General features: G+C 45.5%; 1 protein-coding gene and 1 long non-coding RNA gene across 14 annotated transcripts in view; one reads left to right on the plus strand and one right to left on the minus strand.

Annotated features, from left to right (window-relative positions):
• Positions 1-20,925, plus strand: part of DLGAP1 (DLG associated protein 1) — a gene marked incomplete at its 5' end in the record, with an annotated part of 765,236 nt that overhangs the window by 450,655 nt on the left and 293,656 nt on the right. For 4 of the 13 annotated variants that reach the window (XM_084779899.1, XM_084779898.1, XM_084779889.1 and 1 more), the window contains one exon: positions 5,706-6,746. In XM_084779899.1, coding sequence (XP_084636025.1) covers positions 5,775-6,746 — 972 coding nt within the window. Of the gene's footprint in view, positions 1-5,705; positions 6,747-11,361; positions 11,501-11,878; positions 12,002-20,925 lie in introns of those variants that run through there. The other 9 variants (XM_084779902.1, XM_084779891.1, XM_084779904.1 and 6 more) reach the window with 4 other exon arrangements.
• On the minus strand, positions 16,028-18,731 carry LOC311596443. Its single transcript, XR_014778841.1, has 3 exons — positions 18,547-18,731; positions 17,862-17,976; positions 16,028-17,499 (listed from the first exon to the last, which is right to left on the minus strand). It is a non-coding gene; the product is annotated as an uncharacterized lncRNA (long non-coding RNA).

Consider the following 20,925-nt stretch of genomic DNA (forward strand, 5'->3'; position numbering starts at 1 on the left):
GATCACATCTCTCTGAGCAGAGCAGAGCAGAGCCCCGTCAGCCAGGAAGGATTCTGTGTGTCCCTGGTCAGGTTTGCAGCAGAAAGCCCTAAATTGTATGCATGAGCAACGCTCAGTTGACACCTTATACTGATGCTGTGGGCCACACCACAGGTAGAAGACAGTGGTGTACACGATGCCACTGAGAAACATAGATTAGGAGGTCACTAGCCAGGAGTCACAGAGAGAAAGGTGTGTCGGAAATGGAAGGCATGAAAAAGAGTGAGGAAAAAGAACTCAGGAACTCCAGAGCAGGCGTCAGCCACAGTTGTCTATCCATGGTCAGTGACATTAGAGTGTTGCATCATCTGCTCTGCTGAACAGGAAGTTGCCAAGCACACTGCTGTAATCATCTTTCTTTTCTTCTTTCTTTCTTTCTTTCTTTACATATTTATTTATTCTACAGCCCAATCGCAGCTTTCTCTCCTTCCTCTCCTCCCAGCCCCTCACTCTTACCTCACATCCCAGCCCCAGCCCCTCGTCTCTTTCTCCTCAGAGAAGAGGAGGCCTCACATCTATATCAACCTACCTCACCATGTCAAGATACGGTGGGATTAGGCACATCTTCTCCTATTGAGGCTAGAAGTGGCAGTCCAGTTAGGGGAATGGGGTCCACAGGCAGGCAGCAAAGTCAGAGACAGCCCCTGCTCCAGTAGGGGTCCCACATGCTGACGAAGCTACACATCTGTTACATATGTGGACGAGGCCTAGGTCCAGCCTGTACATGCTCTTTGGTTGGTGGTTCAGTCTCTGTGATCGTCCATGGGCCCAGGTTAGTTGACTCTATGTTTTCTTATGGTGCCCTTGACCTCTCTGGATCCTTCAACCCTTCCTCACCCTGTTCCACAAGATTCCCTGAGCTCTGCCTAATGTTTGGCTGTGGGTCTCTGCATCTGTTTTCATCAGCTGCTGGCCGGAAGTCTCTCACAGGACAGCTATGCTAGGCTCCTGCTGCTCCAAGTCTAGCATAATATGGTTAAAAGTGTCAGGGGTTGGCTCTCTTTCATAGGATGGGTCTCAAGTTGGGCCAGTCATTGTTTGGTCATTCCCACAACTTCTGCTCCATCTTTATCCCTGTACATCTTGTAGGCAGGGCATGGATTATAGAATTGATTATCCTGCACTTCATGGTTAATATCAACCTATAAATGAGTATATAGCATGTGCATCTTTCTGAGTCGGGGTCACCACACTCAGGATGATATATTTTCCAGTCTATCCATTTGCCTGAGAATTTCATTATTTCCTTAATTTTAATAGCTGAGTAGTATTCCATTGTGTAAATGTACCGCAGTCCATTCTCTGTCCAGTCTTCATTTGAGGGACATCTAGGTTGTTTCCAGATTCTGGCTATTACAAATAAAGCCGCTATGAACATGTGTCCTTGTTGTATGGTGGAGCATCTCTTGGTTATACGCCCAGGTGTGGTATAACTGAGTCTTATGGTAGAGCTGTTCCCAATTTTCTGAGAGAGCGCCAATTGGTTTGCAAAATGGTTGTACAAGTTTGCACTCCCACCAGCAATGGAGAAGTGTTCCCCTTTCTCCACATCCTCGCCAGCCTAGGCTGCCAGCCACTTAAGTTTTCATCTTAGCCATTCTGACAGATATAAAATCTCAGAGTTGTTTTGATCTGCATTTCCCTGATGACTAATGACACTGATCAGTTCTCAACCATTACAGATTCCTCTGTTGAGAAAATTAGACCCCCAACAAACCAAATAACCCAATTAAAAATGGGCTACAGAGATGCTGTAATTTCTAAACACAAGTTGATCTATTTTCCTTTTTAAATGGCAAGAGGGTAAAAGACAGTATAGTAAGATATTCTACAGAAAGGTACAAGCTGGTACCTTCTTGACCTTGACCAGAAAAAAAAGCAATTTGAAACATTCATGATAGTGCAGTGCCGTTATCACGGCCTTATTTACATAAAGCAGTGGTCCTCGCTGTCCTAACGCTGGGACCCTTTAAAACAGATCCTCATGTTGTGTTGAGCCCTCCCCCCCATTATAAAATTACCTCATTGCCGCCTCATAACTGTAATATTGCTATTGTTATGAATCACAGTGTAAGTACCTGATATGAGACCCCTGCGGGGGTCGTGACCCACAGTTTGAGAGCCACTAACACGGAGAAAAATCAATAACAGTTTGGTGTTCCTTCACACAGTAGCAAGAAAATGACTTAACGTATTCAGGCCTGAGGAAATTCGTTAGCCTCTTTGAAGGTTTAGGTGCTTGTCACTGTGATGAAAATAGCCCGTGTAGAGTTTAGTAGATACCATACTGTATATGCTTAATTTACATAAATTATCATTAGTTACATCATTTAGCATAACTCATCATTGGCGGTTCTCTGCCTGTGCTATCATAATCCTTACAATGTTGCTCCTGTATTAAGATGGTTGGAGCACCTGATTGAAACGATATTGTACATTTTAGAGCAAATCCATGCTTTCAGCTCTTGCCAATTTCACATCCCATTTAACACAGAGTATCTACCCAGGGCATGGCTGCTGCCGACAGCAAGTCTGAAGTCTGATGCCGTGCTAATTTACATGCCAGGAGCCAATTCCGTGTAGTCCCAAAACGTGTTCTGTAGGTACAGCCTTCCAGGACTCTCTCCCTCTTTTGTCTATGTGTTTACATTTATTTATTTAACACAATGCTAGAACTGAACATAAGGTGTCTCTCCTGCTAGGCTAGCGCTCTATCACCTAGCTGTTTCCTTAGCTCTGTCTTTTTCTGTTAAGTCCATGTTTGACAAACGAAACTGCCTTCCGTGATACGTGGCTAATAGAGAAAATCTTTCTCGTAAGTTAGCTTGCGCCATCACCTTGCTAAAGCGCTACTTAGCCCGTCTAAGTCCTTTCTTGCCAACATCTACTGTTACCATCATCATAGATTCATAAAAAAAAAAAGATTATCCCAGGTTTTTCTTTCTTATCAGCACCTCTTCAGTAGAAAATATTATATTTATAGGCTTGTTTTTAATCTTTGTTTGTCATGAGTCTTGAATTCCTTTTGGTATCATTAGGTCTCTTTCTCTCTCTGTTTCGCTCTGCCCCTTCCCCTCCCCCAGATACAGTATCTTTGCATAGACATCCTTTGGTTTCCAGACTGTGGCTTCCAGGCATGGACCTCAGGGGCCATTGCAAGGCAGAAATAGGAATAAGAGAAACAAGGCAGCAGCTCACCTGCCGTCTTTTGCCTTGCTGAAGCACTGGGAAATGGCTCCCTGTATGGCCACACTGTCATGTTTTCCCTGAGCAAACACTACTTGCATCATGGCATGGACCACCTGGGGAAGTTCTGCACGCATGTGTTCTCAGTGATCGAGTATTTACACTGGATATGACACTGAATAAAGTGAGTCTCTGCCTCCATAGCTTACCAGACTGAGCAATCTTAAAAGGCCAGTGGTTAAAATTCCCTACCAGCAGTTTTGAACTACTAAGCCATGAAATGGGAGACATTGCTTCCCTGACAAGTTCAAGACACTGGGCTCAGTCCTGAGCACCACCAGATAGAAAAAGGAGATGAGGAAGGTGGGTTTCACAGGACACAGACGTAGACAGTGTTGTCAGGAGCTCACACGTGCTGTGTGTCCCCTGGGAAGCTTTGACCTGTCTAAAGTCCATGTCTTTCTTCATGAGGATAGGTGTGTGCATTGTATCCTTCCCTATATGTTTGCTAGCCATTTATCTTTCACTTTTTGAAAATCTGAAGTGCCATTTTTTGAGTTGGCTCTCCAGAACAATGCTCAAAATGACTTTTTTTTTTAACTGTATGAGTTTAAAAAAAAAAAGTTTAAACTATCTGTCAGGATGACCTCAGTCAGCTCCTGAAACGCACACTGTGGTAAAGTCCAAAGAGAAAGGGGTCCCTGCAGGAGCCTGTCTCCAGATCTCCAGCGCAGCCTGAGCTCAGAGATGAACTCAGTGTAAGCTCCCACTGTGGGAACTACAGGGCGGCCTCTCCTACAGGCCCAGTGGAGCATAAAGCCCAGAGCCTTCTATTCATATCCTCAAGGGCAAGAGCCTTTCCTCTGCCTGTTCTCCTTTTTCTTGGGAACATTTAGCCAAAAGCCTTAAACCAGTGTGTTAGCCCTCCTTCCTTGTGGCAAAATAACTGGGAAAATCAACTTCATAAAAGAAAAGATGTGTTTCATCTTGTGGTCTTGGAGAGGTGATCACTTAGCCCTGTGGAGCTTTGACCTATGGTGGAGCAGCACATTAGGGCAAAATTAAATGGCGGAGGAAGCCTGTTTATCCCACAGTGGCCAGGGATTTAAAAAGCAATAGCAGGAAGGAGCCTAGATCACGGTCTGCGCAATGACCTAACCTCCTCCCCGAAGGCTCCATCTACCACAGTCTCCGCAACCCACCAGTGGCACTGCAGCCAGCAACCAAGCCCTCAGCACACTGACCTCTAGGGCTATTTAGGATCCAAACTGTGGTAACCAGAAGAAAAGATGACAACAGGGCACTTGGCTCTCTGAGGACAGAAATATATGGGCAAGTTTCCCCACATCTCCGATCGATTTGCCTTGCTATCTGAGCTGACTAATACGCAGGCTTCTTTGGGTACTACAAGTATTCCTAGAGAATTCCAGACAGAGGGTTGTGATGGGCAGAAGATGCTAAGTTATACCCTAAAGATTTAATGTTCTTCTTCTATTCATCTTGGTTTTTTTTTAATCACCACTTATAGAATGCTTTCTCTGTGCCTATAGTAATACCTTGTTGATTGATAGGAAGATATAAAAGTGACAAAGCGTTAAGCCAGGCTGCAAGGAACTGTAACTGGGAAAGACAGAAACAAATAGTCCTGTGGGTTCTAGGGAGTGGATGCCATGAAAATCACAAGACCACAACTAATTTTCTGCCACGGGTACTGGGAAATGCTTTGCACAGAAACCTAGCCCTTTAGGTATGCTGAGTCTATGATGAGTGTGTAAATTGGGGCCAGAGGCTGGGTACTTGTGACTACTCCTCTTAGTTCAATTCCCAGCTTTGGATTTGGGCAGCTCACAACCACCTGTCACTCCAGCTCTGAGGATCCCATACCTATGGCCTCAGCTTGGCATCATATATAGAGAAAGATATAGCTATGGATATAGATATAGATACAGATATAGATATAGAAATTCCCACAACCACACCTAGTAAATAATAATAATAAAATACCCTATTAAAAGTAATGTAAAGAAGGAAAGCAAAGGAAACATACATCCAGCTACTGGAACCAGAAAGGAAAACAGTTACTGTGACACAGAACTTGGAAAAGATCTCAACCCAGTGTGGTGGTACTTGTCGATCTCAGCCCAGTGTGGTGGTACTTGCCGATCTCAGCCCAGTGTGGTGGTACTTGCCGATCTCAGCCCAGTGTGGTGGTATTTGTTCAGTGTAGTCCCATCCTTCAGAGGTGGAGTCAGGGATCGGTGCTCCAGCCTGGGCCATGTACACAAGAATCTGTCTTGTCCCGGAGTTACCCTTGCAACCTTACAATGCTGAGAGGGACCTTTCCAATAATGCATGAAAGCTGCTTTTAGGAAGAGCCTGAAGTCCACCAAAAACCCGGAGGTGGTTTATGGTCACGGAAAGGAGCGGTATTTACGTTCTGACGGGAAGAGCTAACTCTTTACCTTGTTCTTCATCCCTAGGTCTTTGCCCAAGACGGGTCTGGAACTTAACGGGGTTCCCATGACCCCTGCGATTGCTTCCAGCCAGCAATGAAAGGGTTATCGGGTAGCCGCAGCCACCACCATGGGATCACCTGCGAGTCAGCCTGTGACTCCCTGTCACACCACTCAGACCACAAGCCCTACCTGCTGAGCCCAGTGGACCACCACCCCGCAGACCATCCCTACTACACCCAGAGGAATTCCTTCCAGGCCGAGTGTGTGGGGCCCTTCAGCGACCCGCTGGCCAGCAGCACCTTCCCACGCAGGCACTACACCTCACAGCAGGAGCTGAAAGACGAGAGTGCCCTGGTGCCACGCACACTGGCCACCAAAGCGAACCGCATCCCCTCCAACCTGCTGGACCAGTTTGAGAGGCAGCTGCCCCTCAGCCGGGATGGCTACCACACGCTACAGTACAAGCGCACCGCTGTGGAGCATCGCAGCGATAGCCCCGGCCGCATCCGGCACCTGGTCCATTCGGTCCAGAAGCTCTTCACCAAGTCCCACTCCCTGGAGGGGCCATCCAAAGGCAGCGTCAATGGGGGCAAGGCGAGCCCCGATGAGTCGCAAACTGTGAGGTACGGCAAGCGCAGCAAGAGCAAGGAGAGGCGTTCGGAGTCCAAGGCCAGGTCCAACGCCTCAAACGCCTCCCCGACCTCTCCCAGCTGGTGGAGCTCGGATGACAACCTGGATGGCGACATGTGCCTCTACCACACGCCCTCGGGTGTGATGACCATGGGCAGGTGCCCCGACCGCTCTGCTTCGCAGTACTTCATGGAAGCGTACAATACCATCAGCGAGCAGGCGGTGAAGGCCTCCCGGAGTAGCAATGACGTCAAGTGCTCCACCTGCGCTAATATGCCAGTCAACCTGGATGCCCCGCTCCTGAAGAAGAGTGCCTGGTCCTCCACTCTCACCGTGAGCAGAGCCCGAGAGGTTTACCAGAAAGCCTCGGTGAACATGGATCAGGCCATGGTGAAGTCGGAGGCCTGTCAGGAGCGGTCCTGCCAGTACCTCCAGGTATTTTCCATGTTAAGTGGCAGATGCTGTGAAATCGTTGGCGACTTGGTTGTGTGGGCTTTGCTTCCGGGTTCTAGACTGGGCCCTATTCCGAACTGTCTGTATAAACTCGAGCAGGTTATTTATTACCCTCAGTGATTAGTTGCAGCTATGGGGGAAATCCAAGGGGGCACATTCTACCAGCGTCTTCCAGTTCTGCTAAGACACTAGATGCGGTGCAAGCATCCGCCTCCTTCACTGCAACCGTTATCTCCCAGCCTGCCCCACTTCCAAGACACAGAATAGCAGGATGACGCCCTGCAGAGGTGGAGACAGAGGCAGTTTGAGGACCTGCTAAACACAGCTGTAGAAGCCCAGGACCACAGAGCAGAGGAGGGGTGACAGGGAAGCATCCATGCAGTAAAACATAATTAGTGTTAACATGTAAGTCCCACACACAGCCACCAACACAGGCTGCTCTCCCCCGTCCACTTCTGCTTCTGTTGCCCCTTGAACCAGAATTGCCAGCCGTGGGCAGGCAGAGTTGTCTCCCCGCTTTTCTTCCCTCCAGGATTGTTTTCCATAAGACACAGGGCTCCAGAGAATGACCCTCATGAGTTCTTCCCCCACCCCTACCCTTTCAGAGCATCTGCGTTTCTCTTTCTCTTATCTCTCGGTGAAAGTTTTTACCGGATCATAAAAGCATGTCCTAGTCAACTCTATTCTCTCCTTCAGAATAAATGCACGAGGGAAACTCCTCCACTGAGATGGTAGTCATTTTTTCCTCTTGTTAAACTCTTTCAGATAAATATAGCTTCCTTTGGGTGGACCTATCCTGAGCCCTGAGGATATGCTAGGTTAGCAATTCTGGAAAAGGGAAGGGACAGGGCCCATGCCCAAAGTTTAGAAGAAGCTACCATGTCACAATTGCACATTAGTATTTCCCTCTAAATAAAAGCATATAAATATAAACAAAGCAGCAGGAGAAGCTGGTGACATTGCTCAGTGGTTAAGAGCACTGGCTGATCTTGCAGGGGATCCAGGTTCATTTCCCAGCACCCTCATAGTAGCTGGCAAACATCTGGAACACCGGTTCCAGGAAATCTGACACCTTCTTCTGCTTGTCACCTGACCCACTCAAATAAACTCAAATAAAAGCTTAGTGGGTTGTACTGTTAGTATGTGGCAGAAACCGGACCAGAACCCAAGTCTCCTCACAAAATGATCCTTCTGTGTGCTTCAAGTTAAGGATTTAGAAATTATTTAGGCACATAAATTGTATCTAGCAACCAGAGTACTTTATTTAAAAAAAAAATACTGTCTTGAAGAAAGGACAAGTAAAGAGATAGATATGTCCTAGAAATTGGCACATTTTCTATGAAAAGGCACTGTTACTAGTGGCTTTGAAAGCCTGTACTATAGTGAGTCCTGGTGGGATATGAAAAATAAGAATTACACTTAAGAAGGATTGCTGTCTGTGGTTCGCACAGCAGCCATTGTTAGTAATATAATGCTCACTTGTACTTGTACAATAGTTTATGTTCTTCCTTCCTGGAATTTATTTATTTTCTTTCTCTTTTTTTAATGCCTTTTAAATTCAAATTTTCAAAAAGTGGTAAAGTGTGCAAGGGTAAAGGAAGGAAGAAGACAATGGACACGAACTGCGAAGTTACTGTGTACCAGACACTGTGGTGAATGTGTCCCATCTTCAGAGCTATTCTGAAAGCTGGGTCAATAGCACTGCTTATAAAAGAAGAAGCTGTGGCTTTAAAATATTGAGGGTCTTTGACCTATGACCTAGAGGTTATAGTGCCCCAGCCCACCGGGGTTTGACTAACGCTCGGGAGGGAAAATTTCCTGTATAGAGACAGAACACTAGACACGACGAAGGAGGCAAGTCTACATTCTGATCAAACCCCGTTTATTGAAAACTTTCACAAAGTTTATATAGGCACAGAGGCATGGGTATTTGCGTAAGCAAGGGTTGCTATGGATACCTAACTCTGGAATGCTTCAGCAGGTATCTACCTTTACAGATGCTATAACTGCAAGAGAAAAATTCCAGAGTTGTGAAGGATCTGGTTAGTCAGGAAAAAGCTCCCGGAACTGCTGCTCTCGGGCAGCTGGCCTTTAATCTGATCTTATCAGTAGTCCCACCGGAAAAGGAGTAGCTCGGGGGTCTGGAATGACCAGCCCCCACAATAAACCACAACAGGTGTCTAACTGCCGGCCTACTACAAGGTCAGCTGGTTTCTGGTGAATGGCAGACTGCTGGAGAAATAGGAACCTAGGCTCTGACAAGATGGCTGAACATTGGCCGTGTAGCCTGTCCCCTACGTCATAGGACTGAAATTTGTACTTTTTCCTACTTCATGCCAAAGCTAAGTAGAAAGGTGAGGAAAGGGAAAGTAGAGTTCTCAAAATAATAATTTTGAATGTTCTTCAGGGACATCAGAATGAGATCTTTAAGATCAAAGTGTGTCAAACTATGAGACATGTTGGCGGCTCTCACACTGTAATGACTACAAACCTCTATTTTCAAATTATTTACTTTCCTTAGACTAGTTTTTTAAAATAAAGTATCTAAGAAAGCTATGGGAAAAATTAAAGTGAAGCAAGCACACACACACACACACACACACACACACACACACACACACACACACACACACATACCACCCAGTTAGAAACACTAATTAGGATAAATCTTGCACCTGCTTCCCTCTGAGGCATTCCCATCCTGCTACCTAGAACCAATGGCACCTTCTTGTATTCTTGAAACTGTTAACAAGTTAGCATTCTCGTTCACAACTTGGGCAAGAGCTAACCCCGACCCATGTCTGTCAACCCTTTTAGACGCACACTGAGATCGTCTGCACTGGGACTCACTTAATAAACATTGACACTTACTGAGCTCCCCTCCCGTGCTGTACACGGCCTGCAAGGTGAAAACATGGTGGCAGTTCTGTGTTTTGGGAGGAGAGGGTGCGGTCACGTTAGTAAAAAGTCAACGGGGAGAACCGCATCCTCTTCCTGCCCCCTGTGCTGAGGTCTTACACAGGAAGGGAGGGAAGAGCTGAGCATCCATGAGCAGAGGGCAAGTAGGAGATACCTCTGAGGCCTGAGGCCTGCTCCTAGAAGGAGAGAGAAAGAATCCCATGTCTTGTGGCTACTCCTCTCAGGAAATAGGATTAACCGGCTGCCGTCCACTCTTGTGGGACAACTCTGTGTGCGCACTCATCCCTAGAAGCAGATTTGGAGAAATGAAAAAGAGTTGTTTTGTCTAGTTTTCTATTAATGTGGCTGTAGGAGCTGACTGACTTAAAGCTGGATTCAGAGGCCCGTTGAACAGCACCACCGCCGCGTTTAGTCAGCACACACAGCTCCATTCCACAAGGGGCGCTAGCCTTCTGGTCCCCGTTGGCCCCTCGCTGAGGTGCTGCTGGAGGCAGCCTCCTTCATCTACTGAGACACAAGGCACTTGGTTATAGAAAGTTGTAATCTCTCCACACATTTTTATAAATTCACAAATTGAGCATCTCAGGGTACCAAATAGAGCAATTTCCAGGAGCGGGGAAGGCCTGGAACCCTGGATTCATCAGCGCGTGCCGAAAGCAGATGCTTCTCAAACATTACCTAGTTTGTTCTTTGAAATTTCAAAAGCATTTCACAGAGGGGTTTTGGGGGGGGGGGAGGAATAGACTTAGAAAACCATGTTGAATAACGCAACCAAGGGCACACAGCAATAATGCAGTGAGCCAACACTGACTCTTCTCCCTTCGAAGTCTGAGTTCTGGCCATTCACCCGGCTCCCTCCCACCCCCTGTACCCTCCATGTGTTTGGAACCATCTAGATCTCATTGAACATCCAAAACGACTTTGAAACAGTGTTCGCTTTAAATGTCTTCACAACAAACTTCCTCTCGCACAGAAATGAGTCTCCGTTCTGATGCTCATGTTCAGCCGTCACTCGTTGCCAGTAATTGTATCTATCCCCTATTTCCCCTCCACGGTTACTTCTCTTCCCGGGAGTCTGCCTCTGCCTTAGCTTCATGGACAAAACTGACAGAGGCACAGGGAATGCACAGAGTGCACAGGGCAGCCTCGCCTGGCCCAGGTCTGCCTGGTTCTGTAACGTGTTTCAGACGTAGGTGCTAACGCGTGACTTGCTTTATCATTTGTCTTAGTCCGAATCAAACTCGTGCGTGCATTCTCAGCCTACGGTACATCCATGTCAGTAAAAGAACGTCAGTGTGAAGTTAGGCTGCCAGTGGAAAGAAAAGTAAAATCCCTAATTTAATTCAAAACCAAGCTGAATAACCACCAATTAGTATCAATGAACGAGCATTCCCTAGATAATAGAACTTAAATATTAAATTGCATCTTCTGTCTTTAGGGAGTGTCACTCAGAGTGAAGTTGAGGCAGCCTCTTGCCACGACTGTGTGAGAGCTGAGGGGTCTGCCTGTACCTGACAAAGGCGCTCTTGGAGCCACTGCACATTCCAATCAATACACTCGATGGGTGATATGTGCTCACTCACAAGCTGTTTTAGTTAATTTTTTCTAAAGCTCTACATTTTTCCCAATATTGTTATTTTTAAATGTCAAGAATCAGATGTCTGCTGCTGAGAGCTATTGTACCGCTGCCAGTGACTGCCTGTATCGGGGCTTGGAGCAGCAGCATGGATCTGAAGACATTAAAACTGTTTAATTCTCAGCTGAGATGTGGTTGGCTTTTGTACATTTGGAATAGAGCATTTATGGCACATCTCAGGGTAAGTGCTAATAGTTAAGTAAACAGAATAGGCTCAGGGGGAGGGTTGTTTTCTTTTTCTTTCTTTCTTTTTCTTTCCTTTTTAAAGTAGAATTCTTGGTTGTGTTTATGCCTCTTTATATAAATGCTCTGGGTTGAGTGAGTGGCATATTAAGCCATTCAGAACAGAAAGATTTTACATTTCCAACTGTTCACCTAAGAAAAAGAAGAAGAAGGAAAAAAAATCCCCTGGAATCGTGTATTCAGCATTCACTCTTTATCCAGCAGCAGAAGCAGGGAAGGGAAAGGGAACCTCTCCTCTCCGTAGAAGTAGAGAGAGGCACACAGAGGGAGAGAGAGAGAGGGAGAGAGAGAGAGGGAGCTCAGTCAGGGACCAGCGGAGCCGGAGCTCTCTGTCGGAGATGAAGCTGTAGACAGCAAAATGATCGACCTTTTTAAGGCTGAGTGGGTTTCTTCGGTTTGTGTGCAAGTTTCCAGAAATGGAAGGACTGACCAGGTTTGGGTATAAATAACTCTTTTATTACTTTGTATCTTATAGATGTGAAACAGTTCTTTTGAAAGGGGTTTTTCCACAAAGGGGAGTTGGGGGAAGTGAGGATAGTTCGGTTGTTTTGTTATTATCTCTCGTCTCTATTTAAAAAAAAATGCCTAGTGCGTCGGAAAGAGCTAACAAACTGATGTATGTTCAGGTGATAAGAAACAGGTGGAGACGTCAGGTGCCTATAAGCCGTTCCGCACAGAGGCTTCCAAACGCCCTGCTCTCCACGGTCCTGGAGTGCATGCTGAGGGCTGGGGGTAGTAAATGCCTGGTGATTGGAATGTGGTCCGTGGTCTGATGACCAAAAAGCCTCAGCACTTACTGTTTCTTTTCGGGCTTAGATTTCTGGGTGATGGAGTGGTTTTTGGTTGTGTGTTTTTTTTTCTCATCTGTTGTTTGCATGAAGCGTTCCTAGCAAGCGTGAGCTCGAGCTTTTATTTTAAACTGCAGGTACACTTATTTTTCAAATCTGCCTCAAACCTATTTCCATTTTTTCCCCCAGTGGGAGGTGTGTGTGTGTGTGTGTGTGTGTGTGTGTGTGTGTGTGTGTGTGTGTGTATTTCTTTCTTTTTTGTTTCTTTTTCTCTTGTCTGAAAACAATTTAAATTATACTAATACAGTTTTAGCTACTTTATATGAATTTTTTAAAACTGCCAATTCTGTTTATGACTTCGCCAACTGCAGTGTTGCCTGGCTGCCTTGTCTAGAAATGTACTTTTCTTATTTTTAATTTGTATGGCTAACGACCTTGAGTACATTTTACATCTGACTCAAACAGTCCTCTCCCTATTTTTCACTCATCTTAGAAGAGCGCCTCTCCACTGAGAGGGAAAGTGGAGATTACTCTGGTCAGGTCCTAACTTGGAATGTGGAGGTCATGACCACCTACAAAGCCCTGGAATCCTGTCGCCCTCTGCCCTCAGTGCTGATTCTCCGCAGTTCTCACTGTTGCCTTGATTCTATTAATAGGGAAAGAATTGCAAAACACCCTAAGAAACCAGGAGTCCAGAAAGATTCGGCAGTGGGAGAGGGAAGGCACAAATTAATAGGAAAGCTCTCTTAAAGGAGACTTCATTATTCTTGGTCAGTGACTTAGTGTTCTGATATCACTGTTGGCAGCATAAAACGCACCTGGCGAGACACAGCCAGAGGTTTCTGCGCACATTTGCTTATCTCACCGGATTTTAACCTACTAATTAAAGAGGCAACATTGGTTTGGAAAGTGTAAAAGAGAAAATGCAGCCTTGGATCACTCAGTGGCCATGGATGTGATTTCTTTTTCTGCTCTCCCGTGAGAACGACCACTTAGTTGATGACAGTTAAAGATGACAACCCATGGTTCACCATGTCTTTTGGGAAATGATTCGTCTTTAAACCCCAGTGTGTTTGAGATCATGGCGTCATGAGATTTAACAGGGCAAGGTGTGAATGGCAGTTTCTTGTTCCAGGTGTGGTGTGGTGTGTGTGTGTGTGGGTGTGGGTGTGTGTGGGTGTGTGTGTGTGGTGTGGTTTGGGGGATGTGAGTGGGGTGTGTGTGTGTGTGGTATATATGTGGTGTGTGTAGTGTGTGTATGTGTGTGCAGTGTGTGTGCGGTGTGTGTGTGGTGTGTATGTTTGTGATATGTGTGTGTGTGGTGTGTGTGTGGTGTGGGTGGGTGTGGGGGGGGTGTGGTGTATCTGTTGGGAAAAGGGTCCATGCAGTACTACCGCACTGGCTTTGGTTTAGAATTTGCTTATATTCTGCTCCATTTTGGAGTTCAGTGTTTAGTGGATCGTGGTGAGTTCAGTGAAATCAGCCTTTCAATTACTTAGACTCAGTATAATTTCCCTCATTTTGGAAGAACATGTGCAGCTAGGGTCCATGCCCACAGAGCACAGGCAGGGTGGACTCATGTGGAAATGCCATCAAATTCCACGTTTGTCAAAATCATAATACCACCTAATAGATTATCTGTCATTACCCAGGGAAGTTTGATGGAGGATAAAAAAAATCTGCCTTTTCAGGTATAACTAAGTTACTATTAATAATCTCCATATTTTTTATATGACCTTGCTCTAATGTATATTATTCATCTGGAAGTTAAGCCCAGACTTTTGTCCAGAGGGAAGAAGTGCACGCATTGATAGCTTTGCTTACAGGACTCACTGACCTGTTTCTCAAGACCCTCTTCCCTGGCCCACGAGCAGACCAGGAGCTGCCACGAGCGTGGCATCGTGATGCGGAGGGCATCTCTTTCCTTCTGCACAGGCGAGTGTCCGTCTACACTCAGCTGGGAAAATGCTTCTATTTCTTTCAATGAATGGTTCCCGGTTGGAATGCCTTCCAAGTTGGTTGACTCTGTAACACCTGAGCGCTCTGTTTGCAGCTCTAAGGTGATGATGGCCCAGGAGCTGCTCGCTAGCTGTTAGCACACTCGGAAGAGGTAAAGGGGAGATGGGGTACCGGAAGGCACCATCCGTTCCTTGTGTGTCCTTGGACCAATTTCTTATTTCTACTCTTTCAATTCTTCCGGGGATTACCTGCATGAACAGAGAAGGCCTTTTTATTGACGCTCTGATCCTACAAATGTAAGAAAATACAGAGTTTCCTTTAAAGCTGCTTTTTCTTCATTTGCTGAAGCTTAATGCTGTGCCATACTTTGTGTCCGAGCCAAGGAGACCTCCAACTAACTATACCAGAGTTCTCTAGATATGCAGGCGTTTATTTCTGTGTATTAGAGCACTGTTCCCGACCACGTGGATTTTCTAGTCGTTGTTCTCAGTGAGTGAGGAAAGCTGAACTCCTGCTTGTGAGTGTGAAGCTGTCTGTGAGGCGGAGTGGAGGCTGCTGTGTCCGCAGGTGTATGAACTCCCTCACCTCCTCTTCCACGCCTGGGCGTCCACACTTCCACATACTATATACATGCTGTTCATGTCCTTGATCTCCGGTTGATGAGATAAGATCTCCTTTTTAAAACGGGCCACTTCATAAGATCCATAGAAGAATACCCATAAGGTAAAGACACCAGCCCCGCCCCACGCGTGCTTTTTTTTATCGATCCAAGTAAAAAAGTCATAACCTTTTTTCAGTCTTATTTTACATCATTAATCTAGACATGTCCTGACTCCCTGGTGTGACGCCAAGGCCGGTGCTGGTCCTTTTAGTTCAAAGACCTATTCAACAACCATGAAAGAAAATGTCTTCTGCCCGCTGCAGCCTTTGAAAACCCACAATTTAATATAAACCTTCAGGGTTGTCCAATCCCCTGACCTAACCGTCTAGAGGCTTAATGTCTTACTGGTATTTCCTTCAAACTTCTCGTTTTCCGAATAACAGAAACTCCTCGCTGTAAACCTCGTCGCTGACAACCTCCTCCCTACAGTCTGGACACTGCAGCTTCCTTTCCTTATGTAGTGAGCATCTTTTAAAAGAAACTTCTGAGGTTATTTACTTTTACTTACTCTTTTTTTTTCAAATGACAAAAGGAAGTGCCTTGACAAGATCTGCTTTGTCAGAAGAGACCTCCTCTGGCGACTCTTGTCAGCTTCCTGCTTCTCTTCTCTGTCCCCGATACATTCTTTGGAGGTGATGAGGTCAAACAGGCAATAGGACAGTGACCTGAGAGTGGAATATGTTTATGCTTCAAAAGTTCATAGGAGACAAAAGTGCTTGTCAGCCAAGCAGTTATCTGTAGTTTGTAACTCTGTAGTCACACAGTGCATATCGTATTTTTATTTTATTTACTGTGTGTGTGTGTGTGTGTGTGTGTGAGAGAGAGAGAGAGAGAGAGAGAGAGAGAGAGAGAGAGAGAGAGACCTGTGTGCAGATGCAAATTCACATGTGCCACACATGCCCATGGAGATCAGAGTACGGTTTCCAGGTGCATGTTCCCCTTTCCTCTGTGGGTGCCAAGGGTAGAACTCAGACTTTTTTTCCTGCTTGCCCAGCAAGCGCCTTTGTCTGCTGAGCCAACTCAGTAGTCTCATGATAATATTTTTAACTCTTCTTTACCCACCAAAATAAAGGGGGAGGCGGGGTATGTTTCTCCTGTTACAGACTGATCCTTTCTGCATCCTAATGGCTTTACTAGGGGTGGATTAGGGTCTAGGAGGGGAAAGACGGAGCAGAACAGGTCCACTTTGGGGTGTGTGATCTTTAGATCCAACACTCAGAGCTCAGAGTCTGGATTCCAAAGACCGCGTGCTCCCAGCATCCTCCATGTCTTCTGGCGGTCAGAATCCTTCACCTGACTGCATCAGGGCAAAAACTGATGTAACAATAGTTATGCGGGACAAGGACAATGAGAGCAAATCCATCAGGTCAGGGTGACTCACGGAAGCTGAGAGGACCGCGCACAGACACTGAAGGGGTCTGTGAAGCCAGTATTTCTGCCATCGGCCCATCTGATGACATACATCTGGGGTGATCCCAGTAGAATCTATCCAAGAATGCCCTCTCAATCCAAAGGAGCCTCGGATTTAGTGTCTCGTGACTGTACTGTAGGGGGCAGTAGAGTCTACCTGACAGAAGGAAACCTGGCCTCTGCGTGCTCAGCCAAGCTTTGATGCTGTCACTGGCTTCCCACATCACTAGATTCCCTCTGCCTCGTACTTCCATTTATTAATCTGCGAAGTGGGCACGGAGATATGACTGAATCTGTCTCAGGTGTTAGGGAAGAAAGATTAACTCTGAATTTTGCAATCAATTAAAACTATAGTGGGAAAGGTCTTCAAAGCATTCGTGTCTGGCCACCAATATGCGTGTGTACATTTTCTTTGTTTCATGTATTATAACCTTTTCTTTCCTTCCTGTTTTTCTCAATATGAGCAAGACCAGCATAGACATGTCTGATTCCGTGGACAAGGGAAACCTCCTCCCCACACCACCCCGGTTCCCCCCTACCCAAAGCAAGATAATGGTAGATTTTTTTTTTGCATTAAAATTTTTATTGCATTTTATAAGTATTCTTTTTTATACATTTATTTTATTACACGTGTATAAAACAAGAACATCATTCTTTCAAAGTTGTAGCATTCCAAAGAACAAACACAGGCTGAAGGCAGGTCCCTCTTGGGCCTCCTCCCTACAGAGCCCTCAGAAGCCTGGGCTTTCCTCAGCAGCTGCCACCTGTCTCTTGGCAGACAGTCCCAAGTCTTCCTACCACACTTGCTTCCCGTGACCACCCAAAAAGGTGAAATCAAAACCCATGGGGTGCATACAGAATTTCATGGAGTTGTTTCCTGCCTGTAAAGGCGCAAGCGGACGATCTCTGCAGTTTTGTTTTGTTGCCGTTATAAAAGTGGAGGTGACTGGCAATTAAGGTTGCGCTGTGGTCTCAGCAGGACCCTGTTAGGTCACAGGGACCTGCAGGCTATTCTTAGAAAGCCACCTGCTCACACCGCATGCTCCGTGGGCATCTTCCATGGCAGCTCTTCTATCAAGGGTTAGGTGTAGAGAGAGAAGTGTTCCCCTTTAAGAATCCCTGTAAAGGTTCCAACTTATTGTAATACCTGAAGAATTCACAGTTGGTTTTTTTTTTTTAATTCACCCTCTCTTCTTCTCTCATTAACTAGTAGAAGTTTTGCTGGCTTCTCCGAGTGTCAGGAAAAGTAGCTGTCATTTGTTTGCAAATCAAACCTAAGCTTTCCGCAAAGGACTCCCCTCAGAATCGCTCCCCCATATTACTCCCCCAGCCTTCCAGCCGAGTTTAGATAGTTTCCTGTCCACCCACCTCTTGGAAATATTCCATAGCACACTGAGCAGACTCTTTTAGTCAAAAAACGCCTATAAATAGCTGACTTCCCGCCCCCCCCCCTCGTACTGCCTTCTCTCTGAGACACTCACATAGAAGGTGAAACAAATCCACCAGAAACAAGAGCTCTCTGTGAGGGGTGGGTGCTGAGGTCTCAGCCCAAAAGTGGCCTGTGGGTTGATCTTCCATACTTGGCTTGGGCAGTCACTGCACAGAAAAAGAAAACATATTATTTTGTGCCGGGTGATCTCATGAACCAAACAATCAATAACAAATGTCTCCTGCGAACTTTGGTGCTTTGAAAAATATGTACTTGGACATTGATGCTACTTTAAGAAAATGATCCTAAAGCCAGCAGTTACCTATTCGATTCAGTCTGCAGGTCTAAAAAAAGAAAACTGGCCACCGTGGCTAATCCTGAGTGGGGAATTTGGAAGGTTGGTTTTGTGTACCCTCCAGCGACTGACCTTTGACTGGCTGGCTGGCCCGGTCTTTTTTCTCCCTTACCCCAGCAGCCATCAGTAGGCTTCTCAGCGTAGCAATGAGGGAATTTTTGGACGGCTGTACCTGCCTTAGAGAGACCTTAGTGTCTTCCTTCACTGATTTTACTAAGAACAAATCTGATCTACCTATGTGTGGGCTAATTTCCCCCCCTCCACTACTGCCTCCTACACAGAAGAGAATGGAGCCCAGCAACGTCCCCTCTTCCTGCGGCTTCATCTTCTTGCTCACTTCTCACTTCTTATCTTACTGAACAGCTTGAGGTAGAAGACTCACCCAGAGTCGTCCACTTACAGACTGAGTTCTGGAAAGACCTCTTTGCCACAGAGAGGGCGGAACTGCAGAGTTCTCCTTGGTTCCTCCTGTCCCACAGGCTAACTCCCCTTCCCTGGTCCCATGAGAAGAATCGTCCAATTACCATGGTGATCGGCACACTCAGTCAGTGCTGGCCTGACCCCTGACCCCTGACCTCTGACCCCTTTTCCTGCTTCTCCCACCTACAGATGCTGTTGAACTTGATTGTAAGCCATAGCTATCACGGCATCTTCCTATTTTTAATTTCATTTCTTAAAATGTTTTATAATTTACTTAATTAAATTGATGCTGCCATTAAATGCACGGGGGCGGGGCCATCCCGTGGACCACAGGAATCCTAAAAGTGGCCACATCCACTTGGCTCCACAGTAAGGGGCGGGGCCTGCAGATCATCTGCCAGCGAAATTCCACTGCCAGCCAGAGAACACACCAACAACAGAGATAGAGATCTGAGCAAAGGCTAACCAACATGACACACAACTCTCCAACACCAGCCTCTACAATTTGATGCCTTTAAGTGTATTCACAGATTTGCCAACCATCAAAACAATTTCGGGACATTCTGTCACTCGTAGAAGGACTCCAGGACTCTTTAGTCACCCTCCATCCCTTCCCGTTACTGTGGTCCCTCCCCCATCACCTGGTGGTTATTGCACTTTATATGGTGTTCTCCGTGTTTATATATGTTATCACAGATGACAGGATTTTATTCTTTCTGTGGCATTGCATGTCTACCGTATTTCCCTCCCCTTTTTTCCCTTCAAGTCCTTTCATAGTTTTGCGAATAACATTAGGGTCTAATCCATTTTGAGTTAATTTTAGATAAGAGTCTATATTTTCCTACTTGTGAGCATCCAGTCACTCAAGACCACTTGTTTAGGCCTCTCTCCTGGTCCCCACTCCTAGAGCCTCTGTCAAGACCAGCTGCGTATAAGGCCTTGGGCTGATGTCTGATGCTCTGTGCTCTGTCATGTGTTCATGCAGCGCTGGGCTCTTTGATGACCCACCTTTCTCTGTATCACTTAGACTGAGAACACTGAGTTTTCATTTTTCACCCATCCATAGAATTTTTAAAATTGCCTTTTTAATTTCTCCATGGGCCCATTCGTTATTCGGCAGCACCGATTCAACCTCCTTGTATGTATACATTATAAGTCGGGTGACGCGACCCCTCCGTCTTTGCTCCTTTTACTCAAGATCTCTCTCTGCGTTGGGCTTTTTCTGATCCCACACAAGTTTCAGAATTGCTGTATTCTGTTTCTGTGAAAAGTATTACTGGTGTTTTGATAAGAGTTGCATCTGATCTCCAGGAGCATTAAACAATACTTATGTGTCTGGTCCATTGAGCATCGGATCTCTCTATCTGTGTCTTTTTCAGTTTCTTTCATCAATGTTTTAACATTTTCAGCAAGGGGATATTTTACCTAACTGTATAAATTTATTCAGCTACTGTAATTAGGGCTGTTTTCTCAGTTTCTTTTTAAAATAGTTTACTGGTCATGTGTGCTGCTAATTGATGGGGTTTTGTTTTGTTTGTTTGTTTGTTTGTTTTTCTTCTTTTTTTTTCCTCCCAAAACTTTACTGAAATTATTTGTTAGACCTATCAGTTTTTAGTGGAGTCTCAAGTTATTTTTTTTTTAATAAGAATATGTCAGCTGCAAATAGGGACAATTTAGCTTATTTCCTTTTCAATTTGGACACCATTTTTTTTCTTTCACCTAGTTGCTGTGGTCAGGAATTGTAGCCCTGTGTTGAACAGAAGTGATAGAAATGAGTGTTCTCATCTTGATCCAGATGTTGAGGAAGTGCTTCCAGACCCTCGTGTGCACTAAAGACGGCCCCTGCTTGGTGCTGTGTGGTTCTTCTTCATGTAATTTTAGGAGGTTTTATTATGAAGTGGTGTTTACGTTTGGCCATTGCTTAGGGTTTTTTTTTTTCATCTACTGAAATGATAATATGTTTTCTGCCTAATTTTGCTAATTAGAAGAGGTACCAGAGTCATGGATTTGCATATATGGAAGCGTCCTTGCATGCCTGTGAAGAGCCACAGTTTTTCATGATGAACAATCTCTTTAATGTGCTCTTGTCTTGGTTTTCATCTGCTAGAATTTCAAGAAATTTTCTATCTCTGTTTCTCAAGGATGTCGATGATTTCTAATTTTATTTATTTATTGTGTTTGATTTGGGGACCACGTGCATTTAGAAATACTGCCCCCCCCATCCTCATCAATTGAAATATGTGAGAAGCGCTGGTTGGTCTTTGTATGTTGAATGTTATTCAACAATTACGCCGCTAGGTTCTCATCTTTTAAAGCAGTTACTTATGGGAGATTCTTATTA

This window comes from Acomys minous (assembly GCF_964271855.1).
Source record: "Acomys minous genome assembly, chromosome: 4".
Lineage (NCBI taxonomy): Eukaryota > Metazoa > Chordata > Mammalia > Rodentia > Muridae > Acomys > Acomys minous.